Source organism: Epinephelus fuscoguttatus, linkage group LG10 (genome assembly GCF_011397635.1).
Source record: "Epinephelus fuscoguttatus linkage group LG10, E.fuscoguttatus.final_Chr_v1".
In the NCBI taxonomy this organism is placed as follows: Eukaryota; Metazoa; Chordata; class Actinopteri; order Perciformes; family Serranidae; genus Epinephelus; species Epinephelus fuscoguttatus.
The window spans coordinates 27,433,713-27,459,220 of NC_064761.1; the positions used below are offsets into that span (position 1 = coordinate 27,433,713).

General features: G+C 40.3%; 2 protein-coding genes and 1 long non-coding RNA gene across 3 annotated transcripts; all 3 read left to right on the forward strand.

Annotated features, from left to right (window-relative positions):
• The first annotated feature begins 726 nt into the window (after positions 1–726).
• On the forward strand, positions 727–1,704 carry LOC125896341 (uncharacterized). The gene is made up of 3 exons (XR_007450248.1): positions 727–819; positions 913–966; positions 1,657–1,704. It is a non-coding gene; the product is annotated as an uncharacterized LOC125896341 (long non-coding RNA).
• Positions 1,705–2,074: 370 nt separating this feature from the next.
• Positions 2,075–9,934, forward strand: LOC125896245 (collagen alpha-3(V) chain). The gene is made up of 15 exons (XM_049588656.1): positions 2,075–2,091; positions 2,241–2,294; positions 3,006–3,059; positions 3,161–3,214; positions 3,548–3,601; positions 3,695–3,748; positions 3,824–3,877; positions 3,959–3,976; positions 4,234–4,296; positions 4,863–5,048; positions 5,182–5,317; positions 5,410–5,516; positions 6,423–6,503; positions 6,609–6,818; positions 9,549–9,934. Exons 1-15 carry the CDS (start codon positions 2,089–2,091, stop codon positions 9,699–9,701), a joined length of 1,281 nt encoding a protein of 426 aa, XP_049444613.1. The 5' UTR covers positions 2,075–2,088; the 3' UTR covers positions 9,702–9,934.
• A 4,456-nt stretch (positions 9,935–14,390) lies between these two features.
• soat1 (sterol O-acyltransferase 1) lies at positions 14,391–25,503 on the forward strand. Its single transcript, XM_049588676.1, has 16 exons — positions 14,391–14,515; positions 14,946–15,097; positions 17,100–17,158; positions 17,965–18,113; positions 18,391–18,450; positions 18,589–18,696; positions 19,363–19,648; positions 19,808–19,886; positions 20,067–20,151; positions 20,237–20,282; positions 20,387–20,516; positions 20,641–20,738; positions 20,837–20,935; positions 23,057–23,192; positions 23,382–23,527; positions 23,671–25,503. The coding sequence occupies exons 2-16, from the start codon at positions 14,947–14,949 to the stop codon at positions 23,743–23,745; spliced, it is 1,707 nt and encodes a 568-aa protein (XP_049444633.1). The 5' UTR covers positions 14,391–14,515; position 14,946; the 3' UTR covers positions 23,746–25,503.
• Positions 25,504–25,508: the final 5 nt, after the last annotated feature.

Genomic DNA, 25,508 nt, shown 5'->3' on the forward strand with positions numbered 1-25,508 from the left:
GGGCATTTAATAGAAGTTTTACGGTATTTGTCTCATGTACTTCTCTCAGAATAAAGTGACAGTTTCAGTAAATATGACACAAATTTATTTTCATAAAAGTTACCAGATGTATCTTTATCTTTAAGCCCTGATCTTGTTTTATTCCTTATTTCTCATTTTTAATTTCTCTTTATTATTTTTTTTCAGGGTTTGCCAGGCAAGAGAGGTGCTGAGGGAAAAACTGGAAAGCCTGGACCAAAGGTGTAATGTACCATTCATTCATTCTGACACAATGAAATGCTTCAATGCTGAAATTGTAATCTGTCGAACTGAAGGGGTTCACTTAGTTCATTTAATATCATCTTTGTTGTGTGTTTGTGTAATTCAGGGCAGTCATGGTGAGGCTGGCAAGCCCGGTCTTCAAGGCATCAAAGGACCCATGGTGGGACGTCATTATGTGTTGCATAACTAGTCTGGACAAGCATATTTAGAGATGCGTATAAAAATGTTACCACAATGACGCAGTGTCTCCTTCATTAATCCCCAGGGCATTAGAGGTCAAAGTGGTGCAAGAGGAGAACCTGGGAATAGAGGTGCAACGGTAAATAACATGTTTGAACTCATTCAGTGTTTCTAAATGTTCTGGTATTTTATCAGTTCCAATAGTCTATGTCTTCAGTAAACAAAGATCATGTTATAATATCATTTAAGTGTGTGACTGTATTTTTTTAGGGGACAGTGGGGAAGCTCGGGTTCATCGGCACTTTGGGGGCTAAAGGTCGACCTGGGCCTGCTGGTCCTCCCGGTCTTCCAGGCACTAAAGGAATTCGGGGGGCAAAGGTAAGAGGAAGGCACTGCTCAGCTCAGATGAATATCTACAACAGAATAAAAATGAAACAAAGTTGTCATCATGGAAATAATGTCTTTATAAAGGGAAAAAGAGCCCAGCGTGGAAGGAAAGGAAACAAAGGAGCTCCTGGAAAAACTGTGAGTTGTGTTAAAGTCTAATCTAAAAATAGATTTTCAAATAAAATCAGATATGATTGTTCTGGTCCAGATACCCCAAGACAAATGTTTGTTGTATGAGTTAATATCTACAAACAAGGCAGATACCTCTGTACTAGCATATCTGGATAGATCTAAAATCCACCAAACAATTTCTGAGCAATGTACTGTATGCCACTTAAAGACATACTATGCAGGTTTTCCTAAAAACCAACACAAAGACTCATACTGAAGTAACACTAATCCCTCTCTATCCTCACTTGTGACCTACTTACAGTGTATGGCAGTGTATTTTTCTGCCCTCTGCCGAGATTTTTATTATTTCCCTCTTATTTTCTGTGTTCAGGACGTTTATGGGTCAAGCTTTGTAACAAGGTTTCGACCAGGTGCCAGACTGTAAGCAGCAGGCATTCAAGAGACACAGTGCAGAAAAAACACAAATATGGTGAGGCGTAACACCAAACAAGAGTGAATCTGGGGTTAGCTTGTACTTTCAATTTTTACAGGCGAGCTATGTACAAACAGTAACTGACAGTCCTGCATAGTATACCTTTTACTACAAACAATGCAACAATGACTGAATTCTGATTATTCATGATGATTTTGCACAATTAAAGTTTATCCTGGGCCTCGCAGTCTTAGTCTGTTGAAGTAATGAAGTGTGTTCTGTAGGGAGCTGAAGGCCCACTGGGTCGACCAGGACCTGCTGGAAGACCTGGAAAACCCGCAAGTATCCCTTTTGACAAATAAAATACACACATGTATCACCCAATCCATCACTGCTACCTGAAATCAACCAAAAATTTGAACATACACTGTTATGAAATAGTTGTATTCCCGCTCACAACAAGGTTAAAGTGAGGACATCTGTTGAAGATTGTTTTTTTGTTTCTTGTCTTGTGATCTTGTTCTCAGGGCCTCAGCGGTTTGGACGGGTTACTAGGGGTTGAGGGTAATGAAGGAGATCCGGTAAGTAAAAATGTACCATACTGCAGTTTAGTCTGTTGTTCAGCCTTTTTACTAAATCATGTCCTTCCTTTATTTATCCCAAAGGGTGATATTGGTTTCAGAGGAGCTCCTGGAAAACCTGGCAGGGCTGGCAAAATGGTAAGTTCCAAAACAGATGGGGATAATGTGCAGCCCTGCACCGTAAAATGGGATTTTTCCTTATTTTTTCCTTATTCATAAATATCTGTGCCAGTTTAGCCTACAGATGCATTTTGTGGTATTAAATACATTTAAAACATGTGTTGTAGGGAAAACATGGACCTCCTGGGATCAGTGGAAACATTGGAGCACCAGGGTTCAAGGTACAATATCATGCCATTTATTTAAATTTAAGATAATCATGTTATTCATTGTGCCAAGAAAAACAGTATTTGAAGGAATATTTCACCTCCCCAAATGATCATTTGTATATCAGTTACTCAACCTGTGTTATGTCAAATTCGTGAAGAAAACAGTTTGGGGTTTTTTTTGCATTCCTCCACGGTGAATGAAGGAACCAAAAAACAGAGAAAAATCTTCATGAATCAAAGTCATATGGGGCCACGTTTACCAGCAGGACTACGTCAAAGCATCCATTTAGAAACTATTACACAACTCTTCCAAATCTCATTTATCCAATTGTACCTCCCAAACATGCATATTCACTAAAAGAATTACTATTTACAACACGTTTGTATAAGCAGTCATAGGCAAGTATGAGTAGCAACTCTGCGCTATTTATGCTGTTTAGCGAAAATGCGAGTGCGTGAAAGTACTGAGTATACGATTTAGATTATATTTCACAAACTGTGTGAGAGTTTATCAATGGATATTTTCATATAGTTTTCTTAAGCACAGCCCCCTCTTACTCCAGTTCATCAAGAATTTTCTCGTTTTTTTTGTGTTCTTAATTCTATGTGGAGTCATGTGAGAATTCAGTGTAACAGGGTGAGTAACTGCCATACAAATGATAACTTGGAGGATGAAGTATTCCTTTAGCATGTGTCTTACTGATGTTATCTTGTGTCTCTCAGGGTAAAGCTGGAACAAAAGGAAAACAAGGACCACCTGGGCCAGTGGGACCAAAGGTATTTACGTTTGTTCAGCAGCATAAAAATAAAATCACTTTTATAAATTAACACAACATCTTTCCTGGTAAACATCTGCATCATCACTGGTCTTGATACAGGGTATTCCAGGACTGAGAGGACAGAAGGGCGAGTCTGCCATTACTGGTCTTAAGGTAAACGTCAAACACACAGTGCACCATCTCACCTCACCTGGATAAGATATAAAATATGTTTTTATAACATTTGTAATATGTTAGAATATGTCACGTTCACTGATGTTCATTAATTTAATCCACGCTTCATCCTATCATGTTTCTGGACTCTATACAGTCTGCCCATCATAGTTTACTGATGCTGACTCTGACAGATGAACTGACTATAGAAGACTTTTTCCTAATATTATTACTAATGTTATTATGATTTCACAGTGAGCCCTGACAAACGTGTAACTGTTGAAGGACGAGATCGTTTTAACCCATTCTCATCCTTCTTTTCTTCATGTACAGGGTCTCCCAGGTGATATGGGAATACTGGGACCAATCGGACCACCTGGGTTAAAGGTTGGTTGAAATTATTTGAAATATGAAATAATTTGAATTTAAAAAAGGGGGGTATTTAAAGCTTATCTACCACATTTCTAACTTTTATCATAGGGGAATCCTGGTTTGCAGGGGCTCAAAGGTCGAAGAGGTCATAAAGGAAAGCAGGTGAGTTGTGTTTTACTTTTGTTTTCATGCTGTTAAAAAGTGGCAAATCATTAATCATCTGTATGATTTTCACAGGGAGCTACTGGTCCTCGGGGTCCACGTGGGCAAAAAGGCTCTCCTGGACTCGCTGTACGTTGCTTTAATATTCTGTTATGTAAAGTAGTTTACTGACACATTTTACTGAAGTTTTGTGTTCTTTTTAAATAACAGGGTCAGCGTGGAACTGAGGTGAGTTATTTTCATTTTTGTTTTTCATGAGTTTGCAGGTTTCTGGGTCGTCACTGACGTAATGTGGTGACAGTGCTTTTTTAAAATTCCTGTTTTATCTGTAAAGTTTTCAATTTAAGCATTTTGGAAGACAGTAATAGTCAACCTAAAATGATACAGTCTTTCATTTCTTTTAGTCTGATTTATTATTACTTTAACTGCAAATAGCGACAGGCATAGTTGTCTTCAGACAGTCTGACTGTGTTTGTGCATTTCAGGGAATGAAAGGTGTCCGAGGGAGGAGAGGACCAAAGGGCGTGAAGGGCAAGCGCGGACCTCCAGTAAGACATTGTAGAGTAGTGCCATAGAAGCTAAACAATGTACTGCTGTGGACGGGGGCAGCGGCAGCAAAATGTATTTTAGCCATCTAAGAGAGGTCATATCAGTTTTAAGTGTATGCTGTATTTAGAATGTTTTTACCGCTTCATCTTGCTGCCTGACAGCGCTTTCTAACGGGGAAGTGAAGCCGTTATATCCATCTCTTTAAAGCCACCAGACCCCTTTGACAAAAACAATAATTTTACTCTGCAGAACACAGGAGTTGCTGGTGTACCAGTGCCTTGATCGCATAGAAATGGAATCAAGAGAAAGAACATTGAACTGTAAGGTCAATGGTCATTTATATTAGTACAGAAGAAAATGGCGATTGTTGTAAGTCGTTACGGTGACAACACACATCAGTGGGGCCATAAAATGTGGCACAGTCACTAGTTCCAGGCCTAGTTTAGCCTATTCTTACACCTCTTTCCTTATTATACAGAAAAATACAACTTTGCAATGATCCAAGTTTCTCACTTTGCAAAAAAGTTTGCGCCATGCTCTTCAAGCAAAGTTATTTGTTTCACAGGGAAAACCAGGTGTACCAGGCAAGCGCAAGCCAACTCAAAGGCGGGGATCAAAAAACAAGCCAAAACCAGGTCAAAGAAATGAGCTGAGGCCCAAAACAAAACCCAGTACAAGATCAAAACTGAAAAATGTGCCAAGACCCAGACAAAGACCCGGCCTCCTAAAGCGACGAGGAGGACAACAAAAAGTTGGTACAAGCTTTTTTCTCATTCACGTTACATTACATTTAGCTTTGTTTTGAATTATTCTTCATACTGAAGGGGCTATATAATGATCGATATTTGGCTGATTGAATGTCTGAATGGTGGATTCCTCTGTAGCGGCCCAGGTCGATGTCCAAGAGATGGTCTGAAGTAGATGAGTTGGAGGAATCCTTCAGCTGGCCTCAGGGAACCAAAGATGACCCTGCCACCACCTGCTATGAACTGGGACTCATATACCCACATCTGAATGATGGTTAGGGTCTGAACAGGCTCATATGTAAATCAATTTCTGACAATATATTGTATACCAAATTAGATCGGGCACTCAAGTTGATTATCTTTCAGGTTACTTTTACATGGACCCCAATCAAGGCTGTCCATATGATGCTGTGAGGGTATTCTGTAACTTCACAGCAGGAGGAACAACCTGCATTGACCCTGTGCAGTCTCAGGTACACTCACCTACAGGAGCTAATGTTAGCGAGTGAAGTACTGTGTGAGGAATAGGCGCACTGTGTCACTTGTAGCCAGTAATGATGCCTCTTTCATCAGCTTCAAATCCAAAATTTTGCCATTTTGTTGTAACTGCAGTTTCCTTGAGAGACTAACTCGTCAGTGTCTCCTCTCCTTACCCAAAAAACACATTAACTTTCTAGTAAACAAACACAATGCGCGCCACTCCTCCTCCCTCCTAGCTCTACTGAAATTTGATCTCTGCCATGTTTCTGGCCTGGACTCAGCAGTAGGTTGCACAAGGCCTGTCAGACACTAGAAGCTCTGTTAGTCCATTTATGGACCAATGCAATATTATGTTGATCACTTCGTCATATTGCCTGTTACTAATGCAGTATGAGCTGCACATAGTGCTGTGACACCATCGGCACAGGTTGCTGATGTAGACAACTACTTCATTTTCCAAAACGTGTCATAATTACCAACACTGGCTCAGCTGGTTTGCATATAATCAAACCGGGTTAAACTTGTACACTGACCAGCAAAATCGACCCAGCTCTAGTGAGGAATGGGTTCACTTTCTTGTGCTGGGCCACGGTTACAAGGAAATAGAAAATCTCTTGTTTTTAACTGCAACAACATGAGAAGGTTTCCATGTTTTTTTACATTACAATATACTTATATAATATATAGAGTTTGGAATTTTAATTGATTCTTCAGCATATTTCACGTGTCGGAAGCAGCATACAAAAAGCTGTTTCACCAAAGCTGTGTGGACCTATTAATAAATATAGCTCTGGGGAAAGAAAGATGTTATCAATCATATTTTTTTGATCAATGTAAATATCTAAATAAGATGGTACCACTGATGTTTTTAAACATATCACTACTATTCTATCCTTTAGATTAAGTTAAGTTGGGAACCAGAAAAGAAGAAATCAAAAGTGTCCGTCCAGTGGTTCAGCCAGCAGCACGGTGGAAACAAGGTAAGGCTGAGACACATCTGAGGATTGACTGAGGAACATTGAGCAAAGGTAACATCAGTGATCCTTTTCCTCAGACTTAAAATGAATGATTTCTGTTTCTGATAGTTTGAGTACACTGGCGTGGATGTTGTCCAGCTGAGGTTTCTGCGGTTACACAGCCACACATCTTTCCAGCACATGACTGTCAGCTGTAGGGCGAACCACTCCACTGTCACTGGCACAGCTAATACAGCCAATAGGATTATTCACTTCCTGGGAGACTCTGGCAAAGAAATCATTTCACACCTTACCACAGTGTCCAGGAAAGGCTGTGAGGTAAGATTGAAATATTTTGTTGTTGTTGTAAAAAAAAAAAAAAAAAAGGAACAAGCAGATTACAAAGATGTGCAGAGGGCATCACAAGAGAAGAAACAGAAAAACAGATTGGCAGGTACCATAGACCAAACTGGTGTATTTGTGTCAGTTCAAAGCCCTTTCATTTCGGATGAAAGAAAATACCTGATTGCAGATAAGTAGAAATCAGTCAGGTAGAATAATTATGAACCAGAGAGGCACTCAAAGAGCGCAGACTGCCGCCAAAGTCCAGTATTCTGTGATATGCAAATCTGCAAGCCTAACCACTATATACAGTCTTTCAAACTATGGTCGTGCCTGTCTGTAAACTCATCATGTCAGTTGTGTATTTATGTGCTTCAAAACTGGAAATATTTTCACTCATTGTACAGACATTTGTAAAATCCTGAAAAGACTTTATCATGTACTTATGTATGTACAAATATCAAATGCTTAGGCGAAAATAACATTATGAAAATGGCAACTTATTATCAAAAATAGTTGTTGTTAATAGTTGTTACAATCATACCAGCTCTCCCATGAAAATACTGTCCCTGAGTGCTTCACAACAATTGTTGTCTGAAGACCCTTTAACACTGCCTGTTCAAGTTGGGAACCCTATCATGCCGCCTCGCCGTTCTGTATATAAGGCACGATCAAGGAGAGGGGGGGCAGAGTGGTCTTGCCTTTAATCTGCCACCGGAGGCAGTAACAGTGTCCCAGCGGTGTCTGTATGAACAGGACAGCCTGCAAGATGAGATCATGAAAGGCATGGGTGTGATGTTTAGGCACAGTGTTAAGCATGTGAACCACTGCGGGAGATTGTAAAAGTAGCTGTTAGCAGTTAGTGGCTACCTTAAAGAGGAAGAACAGTGGCTGTAAATGTCCGCAAATTAGAAAAACTATGAAGTGTGGGAGCTTGTTACCCTCGGAGCAGAGGATGAGATCAGCTGCCATATATCAGGGACAGTAATTTATCATTATTGACACTTCAAGGCAATTGTTGTTTAGAAAGCGCTGCCAATGCATATGTTTTGTATCACACTAGATGCTGACTCTCTGGTGTTACATGTTATGCCCATCATGCCTCTTTGATTCCCAAAAGCTGTGATGCAGGGTATAATCACACAGTGGAGCAGCATGATGCCGTCGTTGTTTGGTTCTTCGTAAAAATGCAAAGGAGGCATAAAGACGGGACTTTGCAGCAGCCCTGTAGCACAATCTCTGTGTAAAAAGGGCTTGAATGAAGTGTAAGCTGCCCCAGACAATTACTGGTACCTGTGAATGTGGATTGTGAAATGGAGTCATCCAGTTTCCACAACTGGCTATGTTTCATCACCGCAAACTTCACTACCATCCACTGGATTTAAAGATGTACGGCATTTACCTCACCAAGGCCAGATACCTTATTTCGCAGTGTTACAGCAAGTAATGAAATATTTCATGTTTCCACCCCGTGATTCATATCCATTTCAAAATTTAATGGGCTCTTCTTTGGCCCATGCTACATCCTTCCACAAAGTTTCAATAAAATCAAGCTAGTAGTTTTTACGCAATTTTGCTAGCAAACAGTCAGACAAACAAACCTCCTTGGCAGACAGTGGTGGACAGTTGATTTCTCACCAGCTCCTGTTCCTGCTTGTATTAAATACAGTAAAGGCACTGACTCCCTATTCATGTTTACAGTGTACATATTTTTATATTACTATTATTATTGTTATTTGCATTCAGATTTTATATTTAATTATTTATAGTATTTCCTTTTTATACGCATGCTTCTAAATACTGTATATTTTTTATATATTTTATATTCTTTGTAATGCACCAATACACCAAGCCAAACTCCTTGTATGTGAAAACCTACTTGGCAATAAAACCAATTTTGATTGTGACTCACTGTAAAGGTCCACGGTTTGGGCTGGCAGTCTAGAAGGGCATCAGAGGCACTCTGATTGTGGTTCAAAATCCAAACGAGTTAGTGTATCCATAATCAGAGTGCCTCGGATGCCTTTTTAGACTGCCAGCCCACACCATGGACCTCTACTCTGAGTAAAGTTGGACAGTCATTGCTTTTTATTCCCATGTGACTATTTATGCTATCCTTAAAGTGCCCCTGATTTTTTATAGTTACCCACACCTAATTAATTAATGTTTTGACCCAGTGCAGCACTCCCCGTTTTTTTCCTAAAAAACAATGCTATAAGTCAAACTTATCTTTAACATTGTTAGTTGTGCATTTTGTCTATTTTTTGACAAATGAATGACACACAGTCAATAGAAAGTGAAAAGACAATCACATTCCTTTGTAAGGGGGAGACAAACAGAAAGAAACACATGATTTAAGAGATGCTGGATTATTTAGATGAGTTTTATTAACATGATATTAATATTTCATTTCTAAATATCATGGATATTGTCAATATCGGTAACCTACCTACCAACCACCTTAAATCAAACACTATCTGAGCATTGCATCTTCTCTTCCGAAATAGGCACTGAATGTTCCCAAGTAAGTCACCAATGTACTATAGATATGTGAACAAAGGGATTTTGTCACTTTACAGGAGATTTTATGTTGTTTGTTGTTTTTTATGAAAATTTTCCACAGTGCCATAAGCTGCCATAAAAGGGCTGGCTCTCAGGAATAAATAATCCAGGAAGAACAAAGGACACATGTTCTCATCATGTCTCCTCTGTCTGGTCATTTTTCAGGTGGAGGTAGTTGTGATGGTTCGGGGGAGCACAGAGCTACATCGAGGTGATATGGAGTTACTTCCTGTCAGGGATCTGGGCGTAGAGACGACGTTGTTAACTCTCCTTGTTCCTGAGATCACTGTTGTTTTGGGACCCCTCTGCTTCTTGTGACCTATGAGGAGTGTGTGTGTGTGTGTGTGTGTGTGTGTGTGTGTGTGTGTGTGTGTGTGTGTGTGTGTGTGTGTGTGTGAGAGAGAGTGACTGTGTCTGTGCATGATGAATAATAATTGTAAATATCTCTTTATATAGAAAGCAGGGATATATGATGTTTTGTTTGGATTATTTGCTCAATGCTGTTTTGTTTTTCTTTGCTTTTTTGTTGTGTATTTATTGAATTGTCATAAGCTGGACTAATAGATTTTATTATGTTAAGCATTATTTACATTGTTATTAAATGTTTATGTAGCACCTAAGTTTATTTCCTTAAATGAAACTGACTTGGATCTTTAAGTGCCTATATCATAACTGTATTTAGTGTCTCATCATCCTCACAGGGGGAGGATGTGCAGCACTATGGAAATAAAATCATAACTTTGAACGTGTGGAATGAAATCGAGCCATCTGTTGCATTTTTACTGAGCCTGCCTGCACCTTACAGTACATGCTGAACTGAAGTATAATTTAGAATCTAGGTGATAATGTAGATTTCTGTTTCTTCCTCTGTGATTATTAAGCTGTAACAAGATGTTTTATGTAACTACAGCATGTGTGGGATGAGATCTTACACCAGTTGATTTAAAGTTTACGACTGATGCTGCCCTCTTACAGTAGTAACACTATTACCCAGAATTTATGGTTAGTTAGTTAAATGTTTTTATGTCTTCTCCATTCCTTGTAAATGGAGGATGAGTTCTGTTATGCACACAGTGAGAATTGTAAAGCATCTAAGACTGCTAGAGCACAATACAATTTATTCAAGCCCTCTCTGCTCTGCTGCAGATAAGGGCCTGGTGCCACTCCAAGTTTAAGGGTGTCCAGAAGGCAAGATACTCCTTAGGTAACAGCTCCCGAAGTATTATATGACTGCCTGTTTCCAAATGCATGTGATGACCGTTAGACACGCCCCTGCCCCCCTCACACATTTACTCATGATCCATTCATCCTGCACAAGACAGACCAGAGTCAAATCTGTGGTTATACACGCCCTCAGTCGCAAAGGTTATCATTATTTCAAATAGCGTAGTTGTTCATGATTTTTATAAATGCATCCCTGTGTCTTTGCAGTTAACTGTATTTGACACACTTGACTCATGAGACCAGTTCAGTTCATGTTTTATGAACCGTCGTGGCCCACTCAGACGGCATTCAGGGTCAGTTTAGAGCACATTTCAAATCAGTAAGCCTTTATTAGAATAACGTAACTCTTGCTGTAGTTATAATCTTGCTGTGTAAATAATCTGTGGTGTAAGGATTGGATATGAGATAGTCATGCACATGATTATTTTTGAGATTGATGAATTTTGAGATGACAGATGTTCTCCTGTGTTTACACATTGCTCATTTTATTCACATTATCCCTTGTTTGTGACGCATATAAAGTTTGCAAAAGTTCATCACGTGAGGAAATATTGTATAATATACACCTCTGAAATAAATGCATGAACAAGGCTGAGGCCAGCAACTGCCACAAAGCCTCAGACCCAAAGGGGGTAACTTGGTAAACTTTGGACTTTGCTATGGAGGTATGCTCTGGTAAAGTACAATATCGGTGGACATGGAAAGGTTGGTCCTGTCTAAAACCTGGATCAAGATCAAATTTTGAGGTCTTAATTATTTCAGCTGGAGGTGTACCTACATGACGAAATTAGTTCTTAAATAGACTACAATCTTTTATTTCTGTTGATCAATAAGCATTTGTCCCCATGAAATAAACCATTAAAATAATAAAATAGTTAGTGTTTATTCATATGACCACACAGAAAACTAGAAAAGCACTCAGAGAGTGCAGACCTCCGCCAAGTAGGTGATATTCCCTCCCCCTCTGCATCAGATTTTGCAGCCTGCATCACAATTAGGTTATTTGCATCACTATCATTATTAGGTTATATATACCTTCATCATGTGGCATCATTACAATACACTGTGGTGTATTTATTTCGTTTTTATTTTGTACCAACACAGAATATAATATGTTTTTTTGTATTTTTCACTTTCTTTTTTTCCAACACAGAACATTAATTTCAACTTCAGAATTACAACAATATTTAGCACGTAGAACTAGACGTGCTTTCCGGCCACCAGATGGCGCTATTTTCACCGTCTCATTAGAAATTGGAACTGCTGCTGAGGCTGTCAGACGATAGACTTTATTTATTATTTTATCCACTTTGCTTCAACCAATCACCACCAAAATTTTATTATCTGTTCCTTGTCCCATTATCCACCTTTCATCAAAATCTGTTCATAACTTTTTGAGTTATTTTGCAGACAGACAAACAGACCAACGCCGGCGAAAACATAACCTCCTTGGCGGAGGTAACTAGAGGCCATGACTTAGTCCAGCATACAGTGAGAATCCTGTACACACTGCAAGTGGGAGTAAATGCATCTGTTTTTCTATTTCATGTTGTGTATGTGGAGAGATTTGTGTTTTTTTATATCCATTAATCGTTACCAGCTATTGAGTTGTGACAAATAGTTATGTCTAGACACTTTTAGCTTTTCAGTCAGTGTCTAGTTTAATTTGAGGTTTCGGTGGGACATTACCACCACCACCAAGAAAAAAAATGTTGTTCTATGAAAGGGTGGGGGTTTTCAAACCCCAGGGTGGGGGAGCCCTTGTCAGTCTGTGTCAGCGTGGGTCTTCTCTGGGTACTCCGGCTTCCTCCCACCGTCAAAGACATGCAGGTTAATTGGGGACTCTAAAGTGGCCATGGGTGTGAATGTGAGTGTGAACGGTTGTCTGTCTCCTGCGACCTGTCCAGGGTTTACCTGGCCTCTTACCCAATGTCAGCTATAATAGGCTCCAGCCCACTGCAACCCTTAACAGGATAAGCAGTTACAGAAAATGACTGAATGAGTGTTCTAAGAAAGGCAAACAGGCACTACTGTCCAAAATAATTATTATTAAATGTAATCATAATCATAAATAAACTTAACAAACTGACATTATGATTGATGTCAGTTCTGCAGTTCTGCATGTGGTTTGTCAAAGTGGTGTTGCCGTACCCAAAGAGAAGCCATTGCTCGACTTCTGTGGGTACGATCAGTGTCAAACACTGTACTTTCTCTCTGTCTCATTACTTTTAAATGTATGAAAAAGCAGAAAACTAGAATGTAAATTGAGTGTTACATTCAGTAGGCAATGTCATTTTTAGCTGTAATAGCAAAGTTTAGCATGTCATAAAATATGTCCAAAAAAAAAGGTCATAAAAAAGTCATATAGTGTTTGCTCCTCCTGCGCGGCTTCAATCATACGCTGGCTCCCCAAAATGGCACTCAGTCATCAAAACTTTGGAATCCCTGAACTGAGATTGTGGATTTAAAATGCTCTAAAATGGCCAGTTTAGTTGTTAAGTTTTTAAAACACTTCTCCTGGGGCAAATACACCCCAGACCCATGGATGGATTACTGAATGGACCTAACAGGCACAGGCCTGGAGATCCAGAGCATCAGGGGGGGCCCGACTGGACTACACCTGCACAATATGACTCAAATTAACATGTACTGACCAGGACAAGACACAAAATGACCACAAAAAGATGCAGAGGAACTGAACTCGTACAAAGAGACACAAAATAACTACAAAAAGGGAAAAACAAATGTAAAGACATAAAAAATAATTACAAAGAGACACAAAATGACCAAATAAAAGACAAAAATCAATTCAAAGAGACACAAAGCTACTATAGGGAGACACAAAACAACAAAAAGATGCAAAGGGCCTACCAGGCACAGGCCCCCACTGGACTTCACCTGCAAATTATCACTCAAAATAACATGTCCTGACCAGTAAAAGACACAAAAGACCCCAGCGAGAGGCAAAGGAACTGCAAAGAGACACAAAATAACTACAAAAAGGGCCAAACAAACATAAAGACATACAAAATGAGACACAAAACACATTCAGACGACAACGTTTTAATAACAATCGTCGTGCACACAGATACGCAAAAATGACGCTGTAGTATACATGCTAGGCCAGTAGTTGGCAGTGTGACTTTGGAATGAAACAACACGTGCCTGCACATATGCCCTTCCCTGTAGTGGTGACGGCAACCGCACGAACGTTTGTCTGGACGGATGACGAGGTGGAGTTGCTACACTTTGCTGGAGAAGCGTTGATAAATTAAGTAGGGTGAGCAGCACAAGCAGAGCTCAGGAGTGTGACTGAAACCGTAATGTGCATGTGCAACAAGTCTCCATTTTCAGAGGAACTGAACTTGGATTAAACAAATATTATTATGCTTTCTATGTGCTCTATTTGGACATTTTGAATAAACAAATTGGGGGGGGGCAAAACCACCACAAAGTCTGTGTGTGTTGCTCCTGTGTAGAGGAGGTGGTGGGGCCTTTTGCATGGCTGTGCCCAGGGACCCATTGTTTCATAATCCGTCCATGCCCAACCAGACCCCCTGGCAGCAGGTGTAAATTTAAACTGTCATCCCAATGTTAAGTAATTAATTGATAAATGATGTTATTATTTATTTGCATGGCATGGTTTCTAAGCAATCATAAAGCATACAGATGAGTTACAGTCAAATGACGGCAGTGGTCAACATTGTGGGCGCTAGTGACGTCAAAAGGAGGAGAGACTTTCAGCCAATCAGCGTCGGCTGCCCTGCTCATCCTCTCCTATGTTTATACAATGGGGAAGGTGAGCAGCAGCAGCACAGACTGTTGTGACTGAAGGAGTCACACGTCTCACTTGGAGCTCGCGACGCCGGAGGTCGGTTTCACAGCACGAGAGCACCCGGCGGTTTGAGGTGAGACTCTGTCCAGGAAGTCGGTGGACAGCATTTACATTTTTCTTTTATCGTCTCTGTCACCTGCTAACGATAGACGTCAACAAGTGGGCTGATTTGACTAGAGCTGAGAGCTAGCTGCCGCTGAGCTTTACGGGAAGTGAAAGGTTTGTGTTAACGTTTAACCGGCATGCTAATTAGCTCCTGCCGCCTGCCATACTGGATGTTAGTCTGAGCTGATGGGAGCTAACTGCACTGCTAGCCGTCTGTCTGCTGTGTGTCCGCGTCATGTGAGACTGATTTGTCAACTGGGTTTGTTTGTCAAAAATCCTCTGCATTCCCATCCATGTGATGGTGGCGTGAGCTGCCTCATGTGTCCTCAATGCATGACACCTTTCACTGTGCTAACACTGCCACAGATTTGTTTATTTAAACTTACCTGTTTTTGTAGGATGGAGAGTGAGGATGACACTGTCCTCAGGTCTCGCTGCAGAGCCATTCCCAAGCTGCCCACCTTCCCTGACCTGGATAGCTCTTTGGATGGGGACTGTGACCAGGAGCAACACCAGCAACGCGGTGGAGACAACCACATCACCAGCAATGGTAAGAATATCTCAGCTCCCTCATCAGCAGGGCCAAGAGAGAGGACACTAACCTCTTATTACAGTCACATCTGTGGTGCAATGTGCATGTTGATTCAGCCCCTAGCTCCCTGTTTAATGTCAGTGAATTTCCCTGGATGTGTTAGTCACTGAAGTCATGCAGTGTGATGTGACCTGTGGCACATTTGGTGTGGTTAACCAGGATAATCACCAGGAAGGGTCAGTGAACTGTAAAACAATGATCTGACACATCTTTGGATGACATCAGCTTTTTGTGTATTTAAAATAAAAAACACTGACCACTTAAAGGTATACAGTGTAGGATTTTTTGGAGGCTTTTGCCTTTGTCCGCAGGCCCAAAGGCCCGCAGACTGGAAGCAGCAAGGACATTGCTTTTGTACATGGATGCCTGCTCTAATCACTGAACTACCGGGTGCCCCTAGTGTGTAGGAGTTTTGCTGTGTTCACATGGGATCCGTGAGATGGTAAACGGCAAAATGGTTATCATTTTAGTGGATGAGAGCAGGACAGTAAAATTCGGAGAGGTGGGCAGACAATACCAGCAACAGCAACAGTAAATGGCATTGCTCTTCAAAGTTGAAAACTTTTTACCATCCGTGATGGAATCTACGACTGGATGTTGCATAGCTCTTCCAAACATGACGAAAACACGTGTCATCACCAGAGAAACTACATGGTATTACGGACATATATGTTCAAGAAGTCCTTCATCCCAAGTGCCATCAATATTCTTAACTCAACAAAGTGACTGATGAGTTTTAAACCACACACAAACACCAGTGTAAACGGATTTAGTGTGTTTCTAATGACCTCGTATGTTTGTTTTACCGTTTGTCTGCTTTCTATTATGTTGTCTCTTGTGTCCGGTGGGCCGAAGACAAATTTGCTATACTACTACTCTTCTATTCCATTTTATAAATGAAAAACAAGAAATAATTTTATTTAATATAATTCATAGTAGTAAATAAGGCTTAGCATCCTACCATTCTGTTGGACTGTTTGTGCCAAGCGTGTATGTGAACCACAGTGGCTCACACGCAAACGTGAATGGCCCTATCTAGAGTTAGGGTTGTTATGGGCTACTGTAGAACAACATGGCGGACTCCGTGGAAGAGGACCCACAACATATATAGTCAGAAACGGCTCATTCTAAGGTAGCAAAAACACAACTTTTGTTATTATCAGAAATGATTTCTGCCAATACATGTCCCTAAATCCTACACACTGGACCTTTAAATGTTTTGGAAGGTTGAAACAAAAGAGTTCAGATAACAAAATATGATGTATTGGCTGTCTTTGCTGCTGTGTCACGTACAGTGTAAATTTTTTTGCTCTATTGTTTGTAGACAGGGTGGAGCGCTACTGCTGATTGTTTGTGTGATTGACCTCACTAACTGTGCGAACTTGTTCATCATCAGACAGCTGTCAAGTCTAATAACCTAAAGTAACCTTTACCACAAGCAGTCAAAGAGATGACATAGGTGTGTCTCATTTTTTGCAACACTGGATATAAAGACTGGTGTCACTTGACTTCTGCTTTTTCCCAGACTGCAACACTTCTGAAACACAGTGACTAAACTCAACAGCACTCAACTATTAGCAACAGATATTTAAATCACTGTCGACTGTTTAAATCTCAAAATACAAAGTTTATTGTATTGTTGACACAGATTTAAAATCTCTGTGAGCAATGAAACTAGTGTCTTTTTATGCACTGTCCCTTTAAATGCCCCACAGATAACCTCTTGCAGATTATTCAGTGGTCATTTTTCGAAATATTTGACATGGTGTGAATTGATGTGTAAATGTACCAGGTCAAAGTTCTGTTGGGTAACCTGGCAACTGTTGGCTCTGTTGTTAATTTAGGTGTGTCCAGAGCACTTAGCCTTATAATGATATTTGAAGATTACAAAGGAGCATGTTGACATATATTTTTTACTGTATAATACACACGGACGTGTGTGTTCTTCTTTCGATTTCAGGAAAAATTGAAGTGGAACATGTGATCAGCAAAAAGCTACAACTGAAACGGAAAGCAGAGGTCAGTAAGTCAGTTATCTGAGTTAAGCAAAGGCTCAGCCTGCGTGTTGTAATGGGCCACTATTACACAAGTTGTCTAGAATTTCCTCCAGTTGATATCTTCAGTTTGTCATCCTGCTGTTAATCACTAATTTAGCTTAGACTGACACCGTGACCGTGACAGTCAAAAATAGGGTACTTTTTTATAAGTTTGTGTGGTATTTCCGTCTGTGGTAGTCTTTTATTTGTCACTTTAATGGCAGGGTTTATTCATGATTTAATGTGCTCTCTGTTACAATCAGATAGACATTGTTTGAGATATTTTTGTAAAGCCAAATCCCCACCAGACTGATCTGAGTGGTTTTCAATCCTCTATGAGCTGTATCATTAAATCTGTAGAAATATGGATTATCTGTGAACTTCAGCAGGTGGTTTGACGACACGAAGAAAGAGCAGAATCACAGTTTATATGAAAATGAATTGATACAATGAAGTGAAATTTATCATGACAATTTTTTATGGTCTTCTACATAGTTGAACAAAATTCCACCTCAAGGAAATGTGCTTGACATTTCTATATTAATATTTTACCTGTTCAGTTAATGCTCTTACTCTGAGCAATGCTGATTACTGTGTAGGTGTTCGTTGCTCAAGGACACTTGAGAAATTAATTTTTTCAACCCACTTCTCTTCTCTCTTGAGTCGGAAAATGAAAAGCATGAATGTGACTGTAACTACGAAACTTCTCACCTTTAACACCAAAATATTCCACATTTGTTCAGGTGTTTGCAGACTATGAATGATAATGTGTTTTGCTCTATTGCTCAGTTCCTGAAGAGTGACCTGATGCGTCAGTTTGACAGTCAGGTGAACGACTTCATGGACAGTCTCATTGAAGAGTCGGCGAGCCTGGAGCCCGCGCCTGTACCTGCTGTCTTCTCACCTCCGCTATCAGACAAGGAGAGGAGCAAACTCAGGTGCTGCCTTTCAACTTTTTCCAGCCTTGTAAGGCAAATTTTGTTTGAAGGCTCAGACACACCAAACTGACTAGCGGCGATGAAAGCCGGCTGTTGCGTAGTCAGCTGTTGGCCCAACATTGCCCAATGGCTGATTGGCATCTTGGTGTGTCAGGGCCTTTAAGTTGCAAAACATACCAGATGTGTGGGGCTTCAACACAAACTTTCCTTACTTCTCTCTTGGTCATACACACACTGTTTATTAGCTGGTCACTGATGTCATTCTGTTTTCCTTTAGGCATTTCCGTCCTCCTCATGGCCAGGGCAAGCAATTTGTCAGTCGCAGATCCCTCTTAGAGTAAGTTTACACATTGATGTGAGGAAAAATGTAAATGTCACCTATCTGAAGACTTACATGCATTGCCACATTTGTTCATCACATATACATCAGTGTAGCTTTCCAGAGTCTAATCGCCTGCTGTCTGTTTCTCTGCAGCGAGCTGTTTGAGGTGAACCACATCAGGACTATCTACCACATGTTTATTGCCCTGCTCATTCTCTTTATCCTCAGTACACTGGTGGTAGATTTCATTGATGAAGGCAGGTAATGTAGAATACTGCGATTATATAATGCCTTAAGATTTTGTTGAAGTAATGAATTCTTTAAAGGAATATTTCACCCACACAATGTTAATTTGCATATCAGTTACTCACCCTGTGTTGCGTTAATTTCATAAAGAAATCTTTTTAAAAAAAGCTTTTAAAGACAGCAAAATTACAGCAAAGCATCTATTTACAAACTCTTACACAACTCATGCAGTGTAATCCAAGTCTCATTTATTCAGTCTTATGTTCAGTGCTTCCCAAGCACTGTATATTCACTAAAACCTCTGCATTTTAAACATTCCACATATGAGCAATGCGCCTGGGCAAGCGTGTGTTTCAGCTCTGCTACTTGTCTGTGAGGCTGTTGAAGTCTTATAATTAGTAGGGTTTTAGCAAATATGCATGTGTTTGGAGAGAGCTGTGTGAGAGCTTTTTTGATATAGCATTGCCATACTTCTTCTCGGTTTTGGGATTCTCCATTCACTGTGGAGGCATGCAAGAAAAACAAAGTTTTCTTCACAAATTCAACATAAGACAGGGTGAGCAACTGATACACAAATGAACATTTTGTGGGTGAATATTCCTTTAAATTGCTTTTGATCTTGTAAGATCTGTCACAAGCTAAGCCTTCAAGTTTCCTCTCTACTTTTCTCTCTTGCCTCAGACTGGTGCTGCACTTTGACCTGCTGGTTTACGCATTTGGACAGCTCCCTCTGGTGGTGTGCACGTGGATCTGCATGTTCCTGTCTGTGTTGCTGGTCCCTTACACCCTGTTCCACCTGTGGTCACAGACCCAGTCTGGGTCTAACAGACACCCCAGGTTGTGCAGTTTGCTGTTTGGCTCTGTGTTCCTGCTCTACCAAGCTCTGGGTGTGGGATTCCTGCCGACATATGTGGTGGTGACCAACAGTTTTCCACCTGCGTCATGTTTCATCATCATCCTGGAACAGGTAAGATGATCAGTCAGTGTGGACCAAATCTGCAATTAGTGTGTCCTGTTTTGCCATATTTCTTGCCTTGTACCTTCATATGCCTTTTGAAATATGCTATGTAAATTCACCTTCCCTTCTTGAACTGAGTGTCACTTTAAATTATCTGTCTAATTCCAGGTGCGTCTAATGATGAAAGCTCACTCCTTTGTCAGGGAGAATGTACCAAGAGTCCTGACCTGGGCTAAAGACAAGACAAGTATGTCACTTTCCAGCTACAGCATGTTTTCTTTCCCCATAAGATACGATAAAACTTTATTTATCCTGACGGAAAGTGATGATTATTTGCAAAGTCATATAATGTCTTTTATTCTCATTGCTATTGCTACCTTTCCCTCACGCCCTTATGTTGATAAGCAGTCTCTCCTTTCATCTGTAGGTCCCAGCCCAGTGGTCCCTCAGGTCTCTCAATATCTCTACTTTCTGTTTGCACCCACACTCATCTACAGAGACAAGTACCCCAGGTGAACAGGCCCTCTAATTTCTGTAATTTCTTTCCATGCAATAGCTCATGTGTTTGCTAAAGACTTTGTTTCTCACTTAATTCAGAAACCCAGTGATCAGATGGGGCTACGTGGCCACAAAGTTACTTCAGGTACAAACCTCTGTCACATTTCAAGGCTGACTTTGTTTAAAACTGCAAGCAAAACATATTAGCCCATTTTTTTTCTGATCATTTCATTCATTTCCACCCCACAGGTACTAGGCTGTATGTTTTATGCCTATTACGTGTTTGTGCGGCTGTGCATCCCTCAGTTCCACAGCATCAGCCTGCAGCTGTTTGACCTGAGGGCCATGGTCCTCTGTGTCTTTAACTCCATCCTGCCCGGTAAGATGACCCAACCTCATCAGCAGATACCCATTTATACACCCCTTAGCCTCTCTCAGTCTCAAGGGATGCAGTAGTAGTACATCAGTCATATCAGTCAATGTTTCGTGTTTTTCATTTGCAGGCGTGTTGGTTCTCTTCCTGGGTTTCTTTGCCTTCCTTCACTGCTGGCTTAATGCTTTTGCCGAGATGCTCCGCTTTGCTGACAGGATGTTTTACAAGGTTAATTCCACTGTTACTGCCAGCTATAGCAACATTTAAATTAAGTTTCTATGTTGTGCTTTATATTTGACATAATTACTTTTGATTACACATCACAGGATTGGTGGAACTCAACCTCTTTTGCTAATTACTATCGCACTTGGAACGTGGTGGTCCATGACTGGCTGTACTACTACGTGTACCGGGACTTACTGTGGGTGAGTGGTTTTGCCATTGATGCAGTATTTTTTTTTTAAAGAACAGCAGCTGCATTCTGTGTTAGGTCAGATGTAGATGATGTTTATTGCTAATGTAAAAATGCATGGATCAAATTAAAGCTGAAGTCAAGGACTTTCACATGTAAATGAATATTCGTAACTGTTATGAACCCCAGAGAAGCTCATTACAAAGAGGTCTAACACAGGGGTCCTCAGTGTTTGTTGGGCCAAGGACCCCTTAGTTGAAAGAGAGATGGAGCAGGGACCTCCTGCTACATTTAAAGGTTAAAATTGTACTGCATATTAAACTGGGAAGATTGAGGATGACAGGCAGAGGGCCATATCAGCCTCCAGCTGCAGTCTTGAGCTTGTTTGCTTTCCAGTTGTTGCGAAAGGCAAAATATGCTGTATTTATGTTTATGTATATTTTCAGATATATTTTAATTTTTGAAAAGAAGGTTCGTGGGACCAGCTGTTTAAGACGCAGGGTCCATCATAATCACAAAAAGGCAAGAAGTAGCAGCAAACAACATTTAATTTTTTTGAAGACAGTATGGCTAACCTCCAAACAAACCAAGGATGACAAAGGCAAAAGTTTAAATTATTTCAGTCACCACCACACTGCTGCTGTCTGGGCTGGAGGATGGAAGAGAGTGAGCCAAAGTCACAGTTTAGTGCTTTGCTAACTTGAATGGGGATAAAATGAGTTAAACTTGCAGGTCTTCTAGACTTCCGAAATGTTATCGGACCGAATGGATCATATCCTGATAGTGAAAAAAGTCATTTCGTGAGGGTTGTGTTGCTCAAAAGAATTTATCCATTGACCTACAGGCATGTCTTTCCCAATATAAGTCAGTGGGAAAAAGTTGGGCTGCAGGTTGTCACATGACAGGCCCTGGTAATTGCAGTACCACTATTTGGCCAGTACGAAAATTGCCTTCCTGTGGCTACTTTTTAGCGTTGGTGCACCAGAAGTGATGCATTTTACATCAACCAGCCAGCCTAAAAGGATTAGGTGGAGGGGAGGAACCGGAGTGACGTAGCTGCAGTTAGGAATATGGCAGAAGCTATGGCAGAAAATGCTAAGAAGCATAAAAAAAGGTTCCTAGAGTGGATGCTAGATAAAAAAGAAACTCAGAAGAGAGCGCCCTTTGGAGCGGGGGAGATGTTGCAAGCTCACTGTATGTCATAGACACGTGTTAAGAGTGAGTGCATTTACACAGACATGAATAACCCACTCATGAGGCTTATCCCAATTATGATCATATTCGGGATATAGTGTTTACATGAGCACAGAGAAATCAGGTTTTTCATATTCCCAGTATAGATAAAAAATATTAATAAGCCAGTTACTGATTGCTGCAGCAGTCTATTTGCGCAGGGACTGTGATGTTTACAGAAACTAACAATGGGAGATGAGAGTGACGGGAAATATTAAACACTGCACTCTACCTTTACTACCACTTTACAACTCAACAGCTAATTTCTTCTCTGCTCCAATTACCAGTAGCTGTCTGCTCTGAGCACATCCACTGTCAGTCTCTCTCTGTCTCAGCCACACACACACGCACACAACATAATAGCTACTCACCTAATGTTATTCCTGAAAGGAGCTATGCTGCTCTTACACGTTGCTTCTCCACGTTGACTGGTGCATGTGTTACTGTCACTTCCACCAAGTAGTATAGGGGAGCAGTGGAAGAAGATCTGCAGACGCTTTCATCACCGAAAGACAAAACTCAATTTCTTCATAGCTCCTGAAATGAGACATTCGTGCTGCTGCCATTGTTTGTATTTCTGTAAAATCACTTGGCTGAAGCTGCACCTGTATAAGTAGTCAGCGGCTTTCAGTAACCAGGATAAGATGTATGCATGCAACATTTTCCCACTTTTTTGGAGTACTCCAGGTAAGATGAACTAGATATGGTGTACACATGCTAAAATGAAACAGGGTCGTACTAAAACTCGATCATGAACAGGCCACTCATGTCCGTGTAAATGCTCTGTGTTTGTATAATTACTCTCACTGCCAGAGGGAGGAGACAAAAGTTCCACACTCAAGCTTTAAAGCTGCGTGCCACCGTTTTAACTTGACTGTTCTCTCCACTGTTGTCGTTCCAGATGTCTCAGAAGCGCTGTAGACCAGCAGCCATGCTGTTTGTGTTTACAGTGTCTGCAGTGGTCCACGAGTACATCCTTGCAGTCTGCTTTGGCTTCTTCTATCCTGTGCTCTTCTGCCTCTTCATGTGCTTTGGAAGTAAGAAAAAAAGACCTCGGTGCTCCTCACAATTCTCACACCACTCTGCTTTTATTGCAGTCACGGAGGCTTTTCAGCTATCCAGCTAAATCTAATAAATATCGCTCTGCCTGTGTTATGACAAACACAATACCGTCATCAAGTTATGTCTCTCTTAATTACGCTTCCACCCTTGTCTTTATGTTACAGTGATGTTCAACTTTATTCTGCATGACCAAAGGAAAGGTCCCATCTGGAATATAATCATGTGGACGTCACTCTTCCTGGGTCAGGGAGTCATTATCTGTCTGTACTCCCAGGAGTGGTATGCCCAGCGCTACTGCCCGCTGAAGGAGGTAATACCTGCACCATTGCTTTGTGTTGCCCTATAGACACTGATATATGGTTTACGTAGCTACAGTAATTCAGCTGGCTGTTAGCTATTGCTTTGCCAACCAATCACAGAAACAAATTCATCTTCATGTCTTTTCTTTTTTAGCCTTCCTTTCTGGAGTTACTGAAGCCCCGCTCCTGGAGCTGCCAGAAACTGATGTCGGACTCTGACAGGCTGTGATCTACGTTCGGACTACTGCAGAGCACCATCACTGATCAGTTTAAATTTGACTAGCCTTTCTGTTACTGTCATAACTTGTGATCTTTCCAGTTTGTTTTATTTTATTACACTAAGGTCATGACTGAGTCGGTGTACGAATGTGTGGAAGAGGTCCACTTAGTATGTGCCAAAATGTTCTTGACTCCGAAAGCAAAGTCACAGTGATGCCTTACTTACCCGTTTTATGTTTCCAAAAACAAACCACACAAAAATACAAGTTCACATATAATCACATGTGAACTCTTTTATTTTTAAGCACTATTTATTTTTTTCCATTCGTTTTGCCTTGATCAACTATGAAACCACTCCTTGTGCCATTATGATGGTGGCAAACATGATACGGCAGCAGAATACAAACACACTATACAAATGTGATTCACATATGCAGTAATGGTTAATACTTAACAGAGTGTGCAATTACTACACTATTATAGATAACATTCAGTATGTTTGGGAAGCCTTCCAATGTTATTTATTTTCACTGCCAATAAGATTTATTTTGAAAAATGGCCACTGTTTGGTGATTTGTATAAATCTATAAGGAACTGTGGCATCTGTATTATAGCTTCAAGATTGCAGTCAGGTTTTCTGAAGAGGAAAATGAAGGTGTTAAACATGTTGGTCGCAGTTGAGGACGTATGTTGTGTGTTAATATATTCTGACTGCTGAATGTATTCTTGATTAATCAAATACTTTCAACTGAAATGGTTCGAACATACATCTAATGTCAGTTTCATGTGAACCTAAAGTTTGTTTTTCCATGACCATTGTTGAGAGTCATGTGGAGGTGAAATTGCTAAAGAATAACTTACTACTGTAACTGTTGCAGCTGGCTGCTAAAATGTCTTAACATTGAAACAGTGATGATACTTGATTAGCACTAAGGGCTAAAGATTGCTTTGTCAGATACTGAGTACATGAAATAAGACAGTGTTTTCTTATTTAAATCATCATATACATTTTACACAACAGTGATTTCCATGTCAAACTAATGGAATGGACAGAATCTATATGCTCAGTGTGCTTTTAGTTCCTGTGGTCTTGAAATAATGTCTTTACACATTTGTATTATTTTGAGGAAATCACAAAGTTAATGCAGGGAGACTGTATTTACATTTGTGAATAATGAGATGCACAATATGAAGTAAAAACCAGCAATGGAAAAACTCAGCACTTCCAAAAACTGTATGACCACCACAAGGTGGCACTGTATTAAAAGCTTTTACTTTGGATCCTTCCTCTGCTCAATTTGGCTGTGATTTGTGGTCAGGAGCAAGAGTCCCTTACAAATTTTATATTAACACACACAAGTACCAGCAACTTATTTTTATAATATGTACATATAATAACAGAAACACTGGAATATGCTGTGGTACTTAACTCTTGAGAGCTCCACATGTGGCTGAAGCTTAAATCTTGCTTTATGCCTTTTGATAATTTTGTTAACGACGGTAGTGAAAAGAGTCAGGCTGCAAAGATGCCATTTATTTGAATTATATCTTTATTTTTGTTGGAGCAGAGCTTATGTCTGCTAACTTAACTGTCATATTTGTGTTCATTGTGATCTTTTTTTTCTGGCCTTGAATAGTTTTTTTGTGTCAGGTGACAGTTTTATGAATCAGTATGTTGTTTGCTATTTCCTGATGTAGACAAATGTCTCAAAAGACTCATCAAAGTATAAGAACTATTAAGAATAAAAACCTGAAATATGTTCCCTAACCTTT

Coding starts and splice junctions, on each gene's coding strand:
- soat1 (XM_049588676.1), top strand. CDS start 14,947: ATGGAGAGTGAGGATGACACTGTCCTCAGGTCTCGCTGCAGAGCCATT. Junction 20,283..20,386: donor TGGCCACAAAGTTACTTCAG/GTACAAACCTCT, acceptor TCCACCCCACAG/GTACTAGGCTGTATGTTTTA. Junction 20,936..23,056: donor TGTACCGGGACTTACTGTGG/GTGAGTGGTTTT, acceptor TTGTCGTTCCAG/ATGTCTCAGAAGCGCTGTAG.
- LOC125896245 (XM_049588656.1), top strand. Junction 3,749..3,823: donor GAGGTCATAAAGGAAAGCAG/GTGAGTTGTGTT, acceptor TGATTTTCACAG/GGAGCTACTGGTCCTCGGGG. Junction 5,049..5,181: donor GACGAGGAGGACAACAAAAA/GTTGGTACAAGC, acceptor ATTCCTCTGTAG/CGGCCCAGGTCGATGTCCAA.